Source organism: Leucopleurus acutus, assembly GCF_964270905.1.
Source record: "Leucopleurus acutus genome assembly, chromosome: 9".
Classification (NCBI taxonomy): domain Eukaryota; kingdom Metazoa; phylum Chordata; class Mammalia; order Artiodactyla; family Delphinidae; genus Leucopleurus; species Leucopleurus acutus.
This window is the reverse complement of record NC_139144.1, coordinates 20,913,862-20,932,546: the sequence shown is the minus strand read 5'-3', so window position 1 is coordinate 20,932,546 and position 18,685 is coordinate 20,913,862. Positions and strand designations below refer to the sequence as shown.

Sequence of the window (18,685 nt, the reverse complement as noted above, 5' to 3'; positions counted from 1 at the left end):
CTCAAAATGGATTAAAGACCTAAATGTAAGGCCAGACACCGTTAAACTCTTAGAGGAAAACACAGGCAGAACGCTCCATGACATAAATCACAGCAAGATCTTTTTTGACCCACCTCCTAGAGAAAGGGAAATAAAAACAAAAATAAACAAATGGGACCTAATGAAACTTAAAAGCTTTTGCACAGCAAAGGAAACCAAAAACAAGATGAAAATACAACCCTCGGAATGGGAGAAAATATTTGCAAATGAAGCAACTGACAAAGGATTAATCTCCAAAATTTACAAGCAGCTCATGCAGCTCAATATCAAAGAAACAAACAAACCAATCCAAAAGTGGGCAGAAGACCTAAATAGACATTTCTCCAAAGAAGATATACAGATTGCCAACAAACACATGAAAGAATGCTCAACATCATTAATCATTAGAGAAATGCAAATCAAAACTACAATGAGATATCATCTCACACCGGTCAGAATGGCCATCATCAAAAAATATACAAACAATAAATGCTGGAGAGGGTGTGGAGAAAAGGGAACCCTCTTGCACTGTTGGTGGGAATGTAAATTGATACAGCCATTATGGAGAACAGTATGGAGGTCCCTTAAAAAACTAAAAATAGAACTACCATACGACCCAGCAATCCCACTACTTGGCATATACCCTGAAAAAAACCATAATTCAAAAAGAGTCATGTACCACATTGTTCATTGCAGCTCTATTTACAACAGCCAGGACATGGAAGCAACCTAAGTGTCTATCAACAGATGAATGGATAAAGAAGATGTGGCACATATATACAATGGAATATTACTCAGCCATAAAAAGAAAAGAAATTGAGTTATCTGTAGTGAGGTGGACGGACCTAGAGACTGTCATACAGAGTGAAGTAAGTCAGAAAGAGAAAAACAAATACCGTATGCTAACACATATATATGGAATTTAAGGGGAAAAAAAATGGTCATGAAGAACCTAGGGACAAGACGGGAATAAAGATGCAGACCTACTAGAGAATGGACTTGAGGATATGGGGAAGGGGAAGGTGTGACAAAGTGAGAGAGTGGCATGGACATGTATACACTACCAAATGTAAAACAGATAGCTAGTGTGAAGCAGCCGCATAGCACAGGGCGATCAGCTCGGTGCTTTGTGACCACCTAGTGGGGTAGGATAGGGAAGGTGGGAGGGAGGGAGATGCAAGAGGGAAGAGATATGGGGATATATGTATATGTATAACTGATTCACTTTGTTATAAAGCAGAAACTAACACACCATTGTAAAGCAATTATACTCCAATAAAGAAAAAAAAGAAAACTAGGTTACAAAACAAAAAACAAAAAAGAAGGAGAGCCAACCCCTGATCTTTGGGGACTGGTACTCTTTCACCTCTGGACTTCTTGTCACCAGTGGTAAGAAATTTCCTAATTATTGAAGTGGTTAGTAAGCAAGATTTTCTGCTACTTGCACCTGAAGTGTCCCAACAAGTGTGAACAAGAGATTTTAACCTATTTTTAGAAGACAGATTGTAGCTGGAGAGTGTTAACTGATGGGAAAGGAGCTGACCTACCACAGAACCTTGAGAAGCAGGGCACCTGGAGCAGCTAGAGCTGCACAAGTCATGGGTGAGGTGAGGACTAAACATAGCGAGAAAGCTGAAAGGCTCAATATTCTGTCTCTGGACCCGCAGGTCATCACTGCTACCTCACACGGTCACATGACTTACCATTGCCCCTGCCAGCCCCCTCGCTCTCCAATCAACCCTCAAAAAGAGAAACTGAACCAGAGAGACTCTAGACGTGGGGCCCCCAGGCTCAGCAGAGACCAGGAGGGGGCACAGGGCTAAAAACAGGAGGACTGTGGGCTGCCCCTGGTCAGATCCTTAGTTGGCACTGCCGGAATGCCTATTACCAGGTACATCAGCAGGCAGGGTTCTTCCCTCAGGAAACTGAATGACCCCGGAGAAAAGGCTTCCACAGCTTGCCTTTGGGAATATTCCAACAAAAGGCTGACTGGTGACATGATGAGCTTTTGGTTGATAGTCCCACATAGACCTCCAATGAGCCTGTTAGAGCCTCTCTTTTAAATATGAATGGTTAGAGACAACCAAACATTCCTGGAACATCTCCAACATGAGCTGACCAACCAAACATCAAACACATGAACACATATATGAAACAAACTTGGGGGAAATGAAGAGAAAGGAAGAAAAGAGGAGGGGCTTCCCTGGAGATCCGGTGGTTAAGACTCTGCCTTCCACTGCAGGGGGTGTGGGTTTGATCCCTGGTTGGGGAACTAAGATCCCGCCTGCCGATAAAAAGAACCAGATCCTAAAATTTAACAAGTAAATCATAAACTATTTAATATACAGTTTTGAAGAGTAAAGTAAAAAAATCTTTTAGAAAGTGGAACAAGAGATTGAGAGACAACAGGAGAAAGGAGGTAAGAGGATGAAGAGGTCAGAGCAAATGATCCAACATCCAACTAACAGGAGGTTAAGAAAGAGAATAAAGACATAGTGGGGAGAAAACGATTTAGCATGTAACATGGGAAAATATCCCAGAAACAGGTGTTTCCAGGTTGAAAGGATCTACTGAGTACCTAGAACAATGAATGAAAAAAGACCTACATCAAGGGGGATCCCTGGGAAATTTCAGAAGCCCATGCTTCAGCAATTAAAAATGGAATCAGAATGTTATGAAACTCCTCAATAAAAACCTTCGATGCCAGAAGCCAATGGAAAAATTGTCTTCAAATTTCTGTAGGGAAATAATTCTCAATCCAGTTATATACTCAGAGAGATGATCAATTAAGTGTGAGGGTAGAATAAAAACATTTTCAGGTGTATAAGGATTCTAAAAATTGACCTCCCATGTCCCTTTTCACAGGAAGCTAATGGAGAAGATACTCCATCAAATAAAGGAGCAAACCAAGAGAGAAGGTGGCAAAGGGATACAGGAAACAGATGCTCCAACACAGAGAGGGTCAACAGAGTTCCAGGATGGTAGGAACTACTGTTTTTCACTCTAACCCTTTTAGTACTATTTAGTTTTTGAACTATGTGTCTATACTATGTTGATTAAAAAAAAAGAAGTTTCGTTAAGAAAAAAAAATCTTAGAACAGTTGAAACACTCAATAGTAAGTTCCAGTTGCCAGACAAAAGAGAGGAGACAAGGGGAGGAGAATCGTGGAGAGTAAAGCTGAGCATGAAAACTGCGAGCTGCAGAGCAGAATCAGCTCTGAGAACCAAGACAGAAACATGAAGGAAGGACGCTGGGCACACGTGTGCATGTGCACAATGGGAAGGAGCTCTGGATCTCCTCGTTTTTAGACTTGTGTCACTCAGGACGTGGGCACCCTCCTGGCGATGACGGAATGGTGGATGCTTTCAAGACCTCCTCCCAGCTCTGATCACTGCCCTCCAGGGTGGAACCTGGAGGGATGGAGTGCGCTGGGACCAGCTTGCGTCTCAAAAAAGCCAAGGCTTGGAGAGGATGATGGGGAATTGGGCAACTGGCCAAGAGAAAGTGTGGGAAAAGTCTCGCAAGTGTTAAGCTGCCGTCCAACCTTTCCTCCTCAGCACTACATTACCCCTCACCCCTCCACTTACCAGTCTGGTCTAAAGACAGTGCATGTGATGATGGTCCCTGTCCAGTTACACCCAGAGAAACTTAAAGTCCCCTAACCCCCACCACTTTGAGGAAGCACGAGCAAAACAACTGACCTCAACTGAGTCCTTACTGCATGTAGGCACGTCACATACCTTTTGTCATTGGAGCTACCCACTGCCTTAGGTGCGCGTAACTATGACCTACACTTCTCAGATGAGGACATTGGTTGCCAAGCTAATAAAAAGTGGAAACGAGACTGGGCTCTGCCTGCTTGACTTCAAAGGCCCCCCTGTTGAGAACTGAGTAGGAAAAGCCCAGGGACAAACAAGTCAAAGAGAGAAATGGCTTCCACTTTGGCGATTACTCTATGTAATGAAGTAGCGTTCACTCCAGACCCACCTCTGCCCTTTTTCAGGTATCTAGGACCTTCTGCCTCTTTCCCTGCTGCCCTTGTCAGTCTTAGATTCATTGGCATTTGCCATTTTATACTTTAAGGGGAGATGTGTGAGCATCTATGAGACAGAGGGGAATGTGCCCAGATCTTGGCAGCACTGACCTCCACAGCTGACCCTTCCTCCCTCTGCTGCCCCCCTTCCCCGAACCCCCGCGCCTTTCCAACAGAGTCCTGATGGCTTTGGTTGGCCTGGTCATTCATAGCCCTTGGGCTCTGTGGGGCAAATAATGTGTTTCCTTAGAGTTGGGGGCAAAGAAACAGAGCATACTGGTATGTTATCCAAGGGGCCCCAGGTTGAAGGACAGAGGCCAGGAGGACAGGTGAATGGAAATCAGGTAGCACTGAGGCTCCCATTGCTTTCCCATTGACTACCACTGCCCCCTACTACCAGCTACCATGAACTGAGTGCTTATGATGAGCTTGGTATTTTATCTCACTTAATTCTCCTTAGCTCTGTTTGACAGTTGAGCAATTTGAGGCCAGAGAGGCTGAGAGACATGGCCACGTTCATCTAGTTAGCAGACAAGGAGTTGAGCCTTGCACTCCAATCCTGTTCCAACCCTTGCTAGCTAACTTTCACTTTTCCAATCCTAGACCCAAGTCCCTCTTTTAGGAACCCCTGACAAGGATGGGTTGCAACGCAAAAATATGGCAACTGGAATATTTTCAAGGTTACCAAAATGATATTTAAGATATAAATTCACACGCTGTTAGCATTTCCTACAAGAGAAATTCACGATTGGGAAGGGATAACCATAATTCCACTCATGTGTGACAATTTTTTTTTTTGGCCAATTATAGATAATGAGTGTGACTGAAACATCTATTATATTTACATCATTACTATGAGGGAAATAACTGCTTTAAGTCTTATGTGGGTATGTTTACTTCTGATCATGCTTTTTCTTTTTTTTTTTTTTTTGTGGTACGCAAAAAAAGGCCACTGTTGTGGCCTCTCCCATTGTGGAGCACAGTCTCCGGACACACAGGCTCAGCGGCCATGGCTCACGGGCCCAGCCGCTCCGCGGCACGTGGGATCTTCCCGGACCGGGGCACGAACCCGCGTCCCCTGCATCGGCAGGCGGACTCTCAACCACTGCGCCACCAGGGAAGCCCTGATCATGCTTTTTCGATCTCTGACGGCATGGGGTCTCGTGTGAACCTAAAGCAACTGAAAAAGGACGTTATTTCCCACTAACTGTGGAACAGAGTTCACCCCTGAGTTTTCTGGTGCCTTGAAAGCGTCCTCAAAAATTATTCTCTTACCAACATTTGTAACGTGCTCCTTGGCCTCCCCTTTTCCTTCAGAGACATTCTTTTCTGCCGCTTAACCTCACCCTCTCTCTTTCTTCTATTTCCCTAAAAGAACATAAACACCTGGCATTTCTCTATTGACAAACATTCCCCTGAAAATTAAACCAAAAAAGGAACAGAAAGAAGCAGCTCTTAAGGCTCCACTGTTGCCTGTTTCACTTTTTAACGGCTGCCCCCAGCTTCTCTGTTAAGCCAGGTACCACTGCTTGGGTGCTGAGTGCCTGCATCAGTCAAAATCGATGGAGAAATGTATAATAAAAGAGTTTTCAAACTGGGGTTCCCTGGAGTCCTTGGGGAAGCTGAGGTGATCCCTTGGATGGGCTGGGGGACAGTGGGTCCTGGGTACACGTGCGATGAGAGCAGGGCTGAGCGGGCTTCAGGTGGAGGCAGGTCTGCTTTTATATCGGGTACCATGTAAGGTTCTGTGGGAACAAAAAAGTTCCATCGCCACCAAGAAGTTTGAAAGCTACTGTATATAGAATTGAAGCCCCTTCCAGAAGTTTGGAGCAGAACTGTGTCCCCAAGGGTAGTATCCTTCACCAACATCTGGCATTACAGTGAGAAATTATAAAACGATTTTGGAAAATGAGGGGTGGCAAGGACAGTGGCAAGTAAACGGATGACGACAACGACCCGACAATGGTTATGATGATGGAGATGTGTGGGCAGTGACTCCATCTGACTCCGTCTGACTCCATCCCCCCAGATGCCTAAGGCTGAGCTTGGTGATTCCAAGAGAGGGGCTCCAGCTGCCAAACTGGTCAGGTTTGCACCAAAGTGTAAGGCATGAGAGATCCTGGCAGGTTAGTAACAACTGTCATCAAATATTTGCTTTGCTTTAAAAATAAATTCCTTCCCCTTCTTTTGTAACTATATTCTCTTAATGCCTACTTGCTGACTGGACAATTACTCTTTGAGACTCACAGTGTATGCATTAAAAATCATCAGAGGGGACTTCCCTGGTGGCGCAGTTGTTAAGAATCTGCCTGCCAATGCAGGAGACACGGGTTCGAGCCCTGGTCCAGGAAGATCCTACATGCTGCAGAGCAACTAAGCCCGTGCGCCACAACTACTGAGCCTGTGCTCTAGAGCCCACGAGCCACAACTACTGAGCCTGCGTGCCACAACTACTGAAGCCTGTGTGCCTAGAGCCCATGCTCCGCAACAAGAGAAGCCACCGCAATGAGACGCCTGTGCACCGCAACAAAGAGTAGCCCCCGCTCGTTGCAACTAGAGAAAGCCCGTGTGCAGCAAAGAAGGCCCAATGCAGCCAAAAAACCCAAAAATCATCAGAGGATACTAATATCTGCACTTATATTGTGTTATTAATGTTTTCTTTTTATGATGCTATGGATATTTGAGTCTCATCTCCTAAACTCCAAATTCTTGAAAAGCAGGATCTAGTTGCATTCATCTCTGTGCCCCTGCCCAAGAGTACCTAGCACAGCACCTTGCTTATGGTGCAAGCACTCAGTAAATATTTTTGAACGAGGGTTACCTGTCCTATCACCTGGAAATCGGTCTGTGGCTCATTATGGCACTCCACTGCCTGTCAAAACACACATACATGGATTTTCAACCCACGTGGAATTTTTTTCTCCCTCCCTCTTTTTTTTGGCCACGCTGCGTGGCATGTGGGATCTTAGCTCCCCGAGCAGGGATCGAACCCATGCCCCCTGCAGTGGAAGCTTGGAATCCTAACCACTGGACGGCCAGGGAATTCCCCCAGGTGGGTTTTGTTTTCTATTCTTTCCTTTCTGTCCAGGACGACCAAATAAAACCCCAAAGAGGTGGCTCAGCTTTCTTGGTATGGAGGGAAATGTAAGGACAGACAGCCCTGTCACGGCAATTTTCCCTTTACCCTGACCCTTGGAGAGTTGTGGAAAAAATTCACAAAATATCATGGCAAGTGGGCTCCTAAACTGTGCTGACTACCCATCCCCCCAGGCTTCCCCCACTCTCTGCTCCAGGAATCTTCAACTAATCTAAAAACTTTCAGGTGACCAGAAAGTTGCCTGGTGGTTGAGTGCCATCCTTTCAGCTATTTATTTCTAGCTGACTCTTACGCCGTGAAAACACATCCTGTCGGATATAGGTCTGCTATGGAGGATGACAATCACGGCAACGATGACCACGGTGAGGATGACAACGGTGACAGCAGTAACATCCACTGAACGCTACGTGGCAGGCACTGGGCTGAGCCCCTCACGCCCATTCTCTCCCTTCAACTTCACAACCACCTCCCCAGGTAGGACGATAACGACTCCCATTTCACACGTGATCCGACCACACACGACCCAGCCAGGCAGGATCACTTGACCACGGACTCAAGGCTTCTATCGCCCAGGTGGGACTTACCTAGGAAGCACAGAGTTAGGTGGCCTGGATTTTGCAGGGGACGCGACTTTAGGTTCTGGGCCCAAGCTCCCTGAAGATCCCGGCAGCGAGTCCTGCGCTGGCCCGGATGGGTTTGGAAGTACTTCCCTTGCCGAAGTCAGGAGATGCTCTTTATCTTTAACTTCTTTTTCCCGGGACTTGGCTTTGTGTTCCGCCAGAAGGAGGTCAAATTGCTTTTTCCGGCCTGGGACTGCCCTCCGATGGCTTAGGGAGTGAGTCTAAGGAGAAGAGAGACGGAAAGCACAGCCTCTTTGATCAGCACATAAACCTGCTTCCCCAGGCCCTCCATTTCAGAAACAGCAATTCAAGGGAATTTAGAGGTGCTTGAAAAGTCAACTTCAAGGCAACAGCTCCTGTTCTGTGGCTGGGAAGAGGCAGAGACCACACAAAACGCAACCGTGCCCTACGCTCCTGGCGTTAAGAAGCCAAAGCTTCCTCCAAAAAATGGCATAAGATGACGAGCTTCAGCGCAGAACCCATGAGAACCTCTCTGATGAAAGGCAACGGTGAGGGCGTGCTGGAGTTAATCCAGGTGCAGGTGGGAGGCTTGCTTTGGCCCAGACACACAGAGCCACCAAGCAGAGAGGGCCACAGCCTCCATCCCAAGAGGCACTGGCAGTTCAGTATGAAATACGGGGCTGGGGGCCACCCACTGGCGGCCGCCTTGGGTCAGCTGTCCCCTGGCCACCCCGCTGTGGCTGGATCAGGGGCACGGCGGCTCGTCCTCCCCTCCGGGGCTGCCTTTCAGGGCGCTGCCACCGCCGCCGCGCTGCTCCTGCATACATTAAAACGTAGCAGGGTTTAGAACCGCCTGTGAGTGCCTATAAATACAATTTACTGTCTGGCCTCACAAGTAACAGGGGAAGCCTATTTTTTTTTTTTTTTTTTTTCCCTTCTTAAAAAGCCAGCCAGCTTGAGGCAGGCGCTCTGCTACCATGGAAGAGAAGAAAGCATTTCCCTTACAAAGAACAGCTGGGGGTCATGTCGAGGCTCCACACCCTGCCGTGTGCAGAGAGTGGCATGCAAACATTTCGACAAAGGCCCCAGCGAGAGCAGGAAGTATTTTTTATGGAAAGAGAAATACCTTGCAGGTGAGGGATCTTGTGCAAGGTTTCTTTGTCTCGGGATCCAATACTCCACAGTGTTTATTTGGGTCAAATTCTCTCTCTGGTTTAAGAAACAAACAAAAAATATAAGAAAAAAGGAGACTAAATAGGATTTGGCATTAAGACCACATTTTTAAAAAAATGCACATTTGCACCAACAAGTGAGACATTGTCAGGCAATCTGTTTTTTTTGGTTTGTTTTTTTTTCCAACCGGCTGCTAAAATGCTTCCAGAACCGCTGGGGGAAGATGGCGCTCCCCTCTGAACCCAAGAATTCCCAAGTCCAGCGGGAGGCGGTAGGGATCGGAATGCACAAGGGAATGGGGGGTGGGGGGTGGGCAGCGGAGGGAAAGGAGCCAGTTGCTCTCACACTTTCACTCCAAACAATTCCCCCGGTACCTTTGGGCAGAGGTGGCTGCAGACCAGGGAGAACCACCTGAGGCCCAAGGGCCACTTTTTCCCCTGGGGTAGCTCCAAGAATACATCACCAACCCCTTCCTGCCCTGCCTCCCTAATAGTTTTAGTCATTTAAGTGGGAGATTATTCCTTGACATGTCAGTGTGACCTGCCTCTCTCAATGCTTTGCAAAGTCCTCAGCACGAGGCTTTCCACACAGCCTCGCTGGCCAGAAAGATCATTTCCCGGATTCAGGAACATATAGGCAGGGGCAGGGGCAGGTGTGGGATTTACACTGGGGCTGAACCTGAAGGTGCAGAGAGGGCAGGGCCTGTTAGTGTCACAGTCGCTCTGCCCCTGGACTGAGGCCTGATGCTCCAGGTGGGAACAAGCCGGGTCCCTCGGGGACCTGCTGAGGGAGGCGGGCTTTCTCCAGATCCTGCCTTCCCGCTGGACTCCTGACGGCTCATGTTGGGGTTACTTCTAAGGAATCTGCTCTTTTTATGCCCGTTTTGGATCCTTCACCCCTTCTGGATTACAGAAATGCTCTCCTCCCCTGGAAAACGAAGGGATGTGCGGCCATCTCTTAAGGACCCTTCAGGCTTTAAAGTTCCACCTCTTGATGACCTGTGCCATTTCTGGAAGGCACCCAACAAACACCTGAGTCCTGCAGGGCAGAATGACATAGCTCTTCTGAGCATCCAGGGAGACGGGCAGCAGCATTGGCGGGTGGGTGGATGGGCGCGCGGGGGGGTGTATATATACTTGGTGGAATGTCTCCTTAAGGGCCTCCAATGGCTGCAAGCTAAAAAGAGGTTACCTTGCCTGAAAAACTGCCTGAACTTGGTGGAGTAAGCTCTGACCATAATAAATGAATGCATTCTGTTTTTAAAAGAAGGTTTGGGAGCTGTGGGGAGGTTGCGACAGTGGTGATGATGATGTTTGCAATAAAACCATTCTCATGTCCGAGACAGATTTCCTGGTTGACTATCAAAATGCATCCTGCCTCTTTCTTTTGCTTTTGTCTCCTTTTTTTAAGCTTCATTTTTAAGGAAAGAAAACTGCTAGGCCTGGAGATGTTCGCTTCCTACGAGCCCTCTCTGCCCACCGAGGAGGGTCTGGGTGCCAGGCTGAAGGCCGCCTGGTGTGAGTTCTTGCCCGTGGGCCTGGCGGAGTCAGACCCGTGCCCAGATCCACACCGGCCCTCGTGCTGGCCTGGAACTGAGCAGGTTGCTTGGCTGGGGGTAGGAGCTGGCTGCCAAATGTGAAAGTGAGAGAGAAATAGCAAAAGAGCCAATGAGACAAAACCACCAACAAAATGCAAAATCCCCAAACACACACAAAATGCCCGACCAACTTCAGATTAAGGTGCCGGCTGGAAGCCATGGTCATACTTCTGCCAGGAGGAGGAAGCCGGCCTCACTGCGCCCAGACAGGCCTATTGGATTGCCCCCTCTGCAGAGTGAAGATGAACTTTCCCTGCAGGGAGACAGCCAGGAGCGGGGGGCTCCGTCCACACAGTGAGGCCCCCGCCCTCAAGAGAGCACCAGGCTCTGCCTTTCTTTCTGGACAGCAGGTGGAAAGGACATGGAGAGATTTTCAGGGTAAAATAACTGTGTCATTAGAATGCTTTGGGCCTGAGGTACTTTTAAGAAGTAAACTTTTTAAAAGTGACAGAGGTAAGATAGAGAAACTGAAACGCATATAAACACAAAGTACAAAATGAAAATGACCCACAATTCTTGGGGCACTTAGGAATCATGCTCATACCAGAGGACACAGCTTCACTCTCACAGGGCAGCTTACCCTGTACGGTGGACCCATGGACAACGTGGGTTTGAACTGTGCAGGTCCACTTACACGCGGATCTTTTGCAATAGTACATACTGCAGTTCTACATGATTGCAGGTTGGCTGAATCCGCAAATACAGAGGAACTGCAGATACGGAGGGCCAACTAGAAATTATACAGGGATTTTTGACTGCGTGGAGGGTCGGCACCCCTAATCCCTGCGCTGTTCAAGGGTCAACTGTATTTTGTTTTTTCTGGTTGACATTTGATAAATGCCCAGAGTGTGTGAAGAAGTTATAAGGTTTATAGCTTTTCTTGGTCTTTTAGAGAAAGTAAAACTGCCGGATTTCCTTCTACAACAATCCCAAAGCAACTATCACCCACTTGGGGGCCCCTAAGCGCAACCATTGTCTTAAGGACTGGCCATGTGCACCTTTCTGGGTACCCTGAGGTACTTGGGCAATCAAGTAGATCGGAGAGAGACCCTTCAACACCCCATCTGCTGTGCCAGTCCAAGTGTTCCCAGATGGAAATTCCAATCTGCTTATGTGGGAAAGGCAGTTGCAGCCCCAGACCACAGAATCAACCTGGAAACCAACGAGACCAAAGGATGGAGATGGGCAGACAGCACCAAGGCGACTGTCCCAAGCCTGCCCTGAGCTACTGGGAGATATCACGGTGGATTGCCCGACTCTGCTTTCCGGAACCCAGGGGCAGTTCGGCCTGTCAGTGTGAGGACAAGACCCTCCGAATCCACAGACTGCTGAGGGGTTGCAGAGCCTCCTGCCTTGGGGTCACTAAGGTAACTGCTGCTCAGGGCTGGGCTGAGCGAGGTACCGCATCTGGCCCGGGATTAAGAGAACCAGTTCTCCCCTGTATTTTTAGGGGCAGGGGAGGTTCCTGTTGGCAGGTAAGCTCCGTGTCTCCCTTAAAACGAAACAGACCTGCTCTATGATAAGAAAGCATCGCTCCCTCGTTCTGGACGCAACTCAACTGCAATCTGATCACGAGCCAGACTCGAAGGACACAGACACGTACCTGAAAGTCTCCTGTAAGGCTTGTTGTTGTTTTTGGTGCCATTTTGGTGTTTCTTGTCTATGGTGGCAGACAAAATTCCTTTGCCATTTAAGATCTTCTCTGGGGAAGGTGGCACTGACTTGGACATCAAGACCGGCTTAATGACAGGTGGGGTGGAGACGGCAGAGGATGAGGTGGAGCAGAAAGTGACCGCAGTAGTGGTTGCAGAGTTCATTTTGACATTGGCACCATCTGCCTTCACTAGGTTAGGAATTTTCTCTAAACTGACTACGGGAACCGGAACACTGAAAAATAAATGAACAAACACACACAATTGCCTTCTTTGATTCATCTGGTCTGCGGAGATGATATGCCTGCTTATCATTATCAGGACACTTCCTTATCACTTATTTATACCCCTCCTCTACGAGAGCAGCAGGATCCCAGTTCTGATGGGAGGGAGATGCACGCCTTGGAAAGGACCAAGAGCGGGTGTGAGGCTGGCGCAGCGCCAGGGATGGCATCAGAACTGATTACCTCCTGGACCGGTTGTCCCCGTAGATCCTGCAGCTCCCCCTTTCCCAGTCCCTTTGGTCGGCAGTCTCTGAGACAGCACCTTGGGCAGAACAAGGCGCCTGCTGTGAAGCTCAGGAGGCGATGCTGTCTGTCCACGAAGGCCGTTGTGCCACGGAGCCGCGTGCTGAATCACGCCCCCTCCCCCCCGCCGCTCGGCTGGTCTCCCACCCAGGCGATCGGGCCTGACATCTGTTTAGCTCGGAGCTCACACAACACGGAGGCATGGCTGCGGGCCAGCGTGCCACGCTCTGCACTGTCAGAGGACTTCTGGATCACTCAGATCCCGGGGATGGGCTCAAACTGAGTGAGCCGCCATGGAACATTATCTAATATTCCATTTTAGGCAGCGAGTTATGTAAATAGGCAATTCTCAAGGTTGGCAGGTGAGAGGATGAATTTTAAGAAGACAGAGCACAAAGGTGTATGTGTTTGCTCTTCAGAGTCTGTCACCTTAGCCCCACTTCCCTGCCATTTCTCCTGCAACGGATATGCATCTGATTTCTGTGCATTTCATGCTGGATGACCCTGTGTCTGGGGGGCGGTGGAGAACTCTGTCTTGGGGTCTGAAAAGATGAGATGAGATGAAAAAGCTTTGTTTTGGTTCCTGAACTAGATTCCCTTTCCTCCTTGCAGGGGGGCAGAATGGGAACAACTTCAGCCCCCCAAGTCATTTCTGAGCTGAGAGTGAAGCTGACTGAGCTATCTGAATGCCAAATGGGCTAGAAGAGGGCTTAGACATGCCTGCAGACAATGCAGGACAGGAAAGACAGGCTGGTTTTGCAGGTGAGGAGTCTTATCTGCCCACATGGCTGGCCGGCTCTCCCTTCCCTAAGATTCATTCACAGATCATTTCTTTGATCAATTTGTTCATGAAATTATTTCAGCAACCCCTCAGCCCCTGCCCCTTTGCTGACTGTGGAACAGGATCCCACATGTTATTTATAGGCCTTTGCCAGTGAGAAGGGCACTCAGTAGTGGAGCACAATGCTTCCAGACATGAGACTCCACCCCAGGACCATGTGCTTTCTTGGCCCGGGGAAGCGTGGGGTGGGACTTCAAGCCCCACGTGAGGGGAAACTGGAACAGTGGTTTTTAGTTAGACACCAAGTCACTGACAGTTCAGCCTTTGATGAGTGTTTCAATCACCGAGATATAGCTGCACTGCTGCTACTTTCTAGTTAATGGCAATTCTCAAAGCACTCCCCTATCGCTAAAGAAGAGCACAAGAAGCCCTTGAAAAGTCAGCACACTGAGAAGCTGCAAAGATATTACCTGGTGAAATTAGTGCTGCATTCCTGATTTCTTCCAAATGGTGAAAAATGCAAAGCCATGGGATATGGAATACGTCCAGGCTCATTCCTTCCCTCAATTTTAAAAGACACAAATTATAGAAACCAGAGTCGCTAAGAGATATTTGTACACTTTGTTCATAGCATTATTTACAGTGGCCAAAAGGTGGAAGCAACCTAAATGTCCACTGATGGATAAATGGATAAACAAAATGTGGTATATATATACAATGAAATATTATTCAGCCTTAAAAAGGAAGGAAGTTCTGACACATGGATAAACACTGAGGACATTATGTTAAGTGAAATAGGCAAGTCAGCAAAAGGTGAATACTGTATGATTCCACTTGTATGAGGCACCTAGAGTGGTCAAGTTCATAGAGACAGAAAGGAGAATGGTGGTTGCAGGGGAGTATCCAGTTTAGCGATACTGTTTAGCGGGTATCGAGTTGCAGTTACGCAAGCTGAAGAGTCCTGAAGATCGGCTGCACAACAATGTGAATGTACTTAATACTCCTAAACTGTACTTTAAACATGGTTAACATGGGAAATTTTGTTACGTGTATTTTACTATAGTTAAAAAAAAATTTTAATGTACAAACCAAAAAAAAAAAAAAAACCCACAAATTACAAACTCATGTAACTTAAATTATACTTCAATATCCTGACTTTAAAAATACGTAAGAGCCTGCTTAAAAAGCTCTTGTTGATTTATCTGTCACTCTTGTTTTGACCTGCAGACTTTTATTTCTTTACAAAAAAGTTAAACTTCAAGTGCTGATGTGAACACGTGGCCTAGTAGCCAGGTGAGAAGATTCTCTAGCACGTGTGTGGCCTCCCCTCATATAGTTCCTCGTGAAGCCAAGTGAGTTCAGGAAAGGAAATTAGGACCTTCACGCTCCAGATCCAGCTCTTGTCCCATGAGCCGGTCTGAGTTGCGTGCTGAGTACTCATGAGCTTAGCAGACAGAGATATGATGTTGGGATAGAATGATCCAGAGCAATTAGACCAAATGAAATAAATTTAAAAACCGAGTCAAGTGGTCCTCAGATGCTCACAGTACAGCCAGCGTTTCTCCCCTGAAGTCATGGTTCAACTCCAGCAAGTCCCTTAAGGCAGCTACGAGAGCACAGGTGCAGCAGGTCCAGCCGCTGGAACAGTGCCACGTGACTCACCTCTTTGATGGTCATGCTTCTTCCTGACTGCATGTTAGTGACTGAGTTTGAGCCAAGCCAGCGAATATGTGTGACTGACTGATCTCCTAATTTGGGATTTTCTCCACTACTTGAGCGTGGTCCACTCACAGCCTCTACTGCCAACGCTTCCGTAACTCCAGCTGGACTTCAATCCCAGTGCCCAGAGACAGGATGTGGGACTGAAGTGCATCAGAAACAAGAAGGGAAGGCTGATGTGTGGTCCTCTTGGACTGGAATGGGGGGTGTTAAGGAAAGAATGTTTCAAAGGGCTCCAAAGACCAGGTGAGGGGCGGAGCCACGGAGTAAAAAAACACCCCTGAAGCCAGGTAAGCAGCCACTTGGCAGTGGGAAGAGAAGCAAGATTGAGTTGCTGGGGTGGGAATTCTAAGGGTGTCCACTAGCTAAGGGAGAAGGGCTACAGACAGACAGGAGGACAGACTGCGGACCATCTCTGATCCTTTTTTCTTTCTTTCTTTCTTTTTTTTTTTTGCGGTATGCGGGCCTCTCACTGTTGCAGCCTCTCCCGCTGCGGAGCACAGGCTCCGAACGCGCAGGCTCAGCGGCCGTGGCTCACGGGCCCAGCCGCTCCGCGGCATGTGGGATCTTCCCGGACCGGGGCACGAACCCGTGTCCCCTGCATCGGCAGGCGGACTCTCAACCACTGCGCCACCAGGGAAGCCCTGATCCTTTTTTCTTTAGCATCCTTTCTTTCCCCCAAAGGCTTTGGGCTTTCCCTCTAAGGCAACCTGCTTGTGGCCTGCACTGAGAAGGTACTTCTGCTGGGTGTTAAGAGAAGACAGGGAAGCAGGAAGCTCAGTGATAGTAGCAAGGGTCAAACACATCCTCGGGGGAAATGAGAGAGAGAGAGAGAGAGACAGAGACACAGAGAGAGAGAGAGAGAGAGACAGACACAGAAAGACCTTCCTAGTTAACCTTACCACCCTCATTCCCCAGCATAAATGTCAGCCACTGGTCCAGCTGAGAGAATTTAGTCTCCTTTCTTCACTACTATTGGCAACAGCCCCCAGATCCCAAACAGATGAACAAGGAGCAAATGATTGCAAGAAGGTACCACAGGATTTGGAAAGCCAATCCCAGAGGTTTGATTTTTTTCAGCCCTGGCTAACATAAGACACTACTGAGAGCCCCAGGTCCTGTTTCACTTACATACACACCCCCGCATGTGAGAGGGAGGACAACTGGCCTAACACCATCATCTCAGGACTGCCTTCTCCTTTCTCCCATTGTCCCTTTTCCCACTCCCCTCCCTCCTCTGCCATCACCTCTCCCAGCCAATAAGTACAGTGTTCTAGCCCGGGCAGCAGACCCTGAATAACAGGCTCACTTTTCTTCCATTTGGAAAGAAGCCAAAAGATTCTGACCCCTGCTGTCACAGTTTGAGCATCTCCCACTTTGTGTCAAATCACAGGAGCCCCAGCACCTCCATGTGCTGCTAGGAGCTGGGAGGGGTGGAGAACGGGCAACACCCAGATTACTAACTAAGCAATTTATTAGCCTCTTTGCTTAGTTCCCCCTAAGTTTAACAAAAGCCCCTCGAGTTCCTTGCCTTTCAATCTTAAGGGATGCACTTACACACTCACCGAGGTCTCACAATTAGTTGCATTTATCAACTCACTATTGTCCTTTCTTTGAGAAACAAGGTTTGAAAGGGAAAGACGTGTCCCCACTCTTCCTGCTGCTTTCATAATGCCTGTTTTGTCTGCTTGGGAGGAACTCTCTCAGGGAGCCCAGGGCTGCAGCTTGTGCCCCTGCTGTGTCTAATACACTGGGAGCACTTATCTCCTTGTTGTCTTCGCGCCTCTGTCCCGGGTCCCCAGAAGGGATCCCACAGCCGAGAACAGTCCCCCCTCATCTTCCTTGCTGGATCTACCTTGCTTCTTTATGCTGCTTCGGCTGCCGGCGTCTCCTTCCTGGGTGCTTGGCCTGTCTGAATTTACCTTTCTGGACCAAGGAGAGTCCTCTGGCTTTAAGAAAAATGGTTCTCCTGGCACCAGGTAGATTCCCCTCCCCGCCCAGTGATGTCTGCAAAAGAGCAGAGGTGGAGAATCTTATGGTGTGGTTTCGAGGGCCACCAACGTGTTGCGGGACAAGCTGCTCTCCCTCCAGCTCTGCTTTCCTGGCGATCATGATTTATCCTTCCATCATCAACAGATGAGCCTTAAAAGAATGGTCCAGAAAATCTTTAGGCCTGCAGAAATCATCGCCAGCCCTGTTCCACTTAGCAGCACAGGGGAAAGATGGAGTTCACAGGCAGGAGCCTGAAGACATATGGTATTTGTGCTGTGGGCTACATGTCTGATGAGAGTTCTCAGCTGTCTGATTTCTTCCCACCAGTTCCTTCCACTAAGGCCCATGAGCCTGTGTTTCTGGTCGGGCAGAATTCTGAGGATCTCTGACTCACTGGCTGACCCTTGAAAGGGTCATCTCACCCAGCCTCTTGCCTTCCAAGAAGGAATAGTAGGTAAGTCCTCCCAAAGCAAAAGGAATTGACCTTATTTTAAAAGGTCCTCAGAGAAGGAATTCTACTTGGCTCTCTTGGATGCATTTTGGGGGCTGCTATCAGGCCATTAAGTCAAATTTAGATTCTTTAAATTGAAGGAATGCTTGGGACATGCTTGAAGTCTGGGAGTCAGGCAATCCCTAAGAATCGGCCTAAATAACAGAGCTGCAAAGTCCTATTTTGGTACAACAGACACAGGAAGTGCTATATAAATCCTGACGAATGAATGCATAGTATTTTTTTTCAATCTGGAAAACGTTTGGGGAAACTTTCAGAAAGCCAATTTGTCCACACCTGAAGCAAGCCGTAAACAGGGTAATCAACCACCGAGCGCGGGAAATAAGGAAATCTGCCAGAGTAACATTATTCTGTGGCTGAGTGTCAGGCCTGGTGGGCAGAGAGGAAGCACCACGCATAATCTCTCCTGGCCTCTGCACAGTTTTGGATGCCCTCCCACATAACACACCCTCAGCAAGCTGGCAAAATGTGGTTAGACCACACAGCTACTGGGGGTGAGCGGCCCCGACAGCTGAGGCAAAAATGATTGGTTAGCAGCGTCTCGTGCCAGCCCAGAGTCGTACCCACAGGAGCTCGCAGGGGCCCATCGCTGGCCAAGAAGATTAAAGCGTGTCAAGAAGATTCATCAGTGACTTGGGTGATAGGTCAAGATCTCATCCATCAATTGCGGGAAGAGGCGGTTAGTTGCTCGGAAGAATGATGTGGGACTTTCCCTTAGGAGGCAGGGAGAAATGAACAAGCTGACGCTGACAAATTGTAAACGTGGCCAGAGGCAAGAAGGATCAAATCAGGGAGAACGAGTAGGGCTGAGTTGGGGGTCTGTGCCTTGTCATTGTTCTGGTAAGGTCATAGAATGTGGAAGGTGTTGCAAGATAACTTAGGATAACGGTTAGGAATACAGGCTTTGAAATCAGACAGACCTAGATCCAAATCCTGCCTTTTCTATTGCTAGATGCATTATGGTGGGAAAGCCATCTGACTTCCGTGGGAATTAAAAGATGGC

The 18,685-nt window shown here is 48.1% G+C and overlaps 1 protein-coding gene across 6 annotated transcripts in view; it reads right to left on the bottom strand.

Annotated features, from left to right (window-relative positions):
- ATXN7L1 (ataxin 7 like 1) overlaps window positions 1–18,685 on the bottom strand; it is a gene marked incomplete at both ends in the record, with an annotated part of 240,775 nt that overhangs the window by 24,169 nt on the left and 197,921 nt on the right. For 5 of the 6 annotated variants that reach the window (XM_082846408.1, XM_082846406.1, XM_082846407.1 and 2 more), the window contains 3 exons: window positions 7,734–7,990; window positions 8,857–8,939; window positions 12,104–12,387. In XM_082846408.1, coding sequence (XP_082702534.1) covers window positions 7,734–7,990; window positions 8,857–8,939; window positions 12,104–12,387 — 624 coding nt within the window. Of the gene's footprint in view, window positions 1–7,733; window positions 7,991–8,856; window positions 8,940–12,103; window positions 12,421–18,685 lie in introns of all 6 variants that reach the window. The other variant, XM_082846405.1, reaches the window with a different exon arrangement.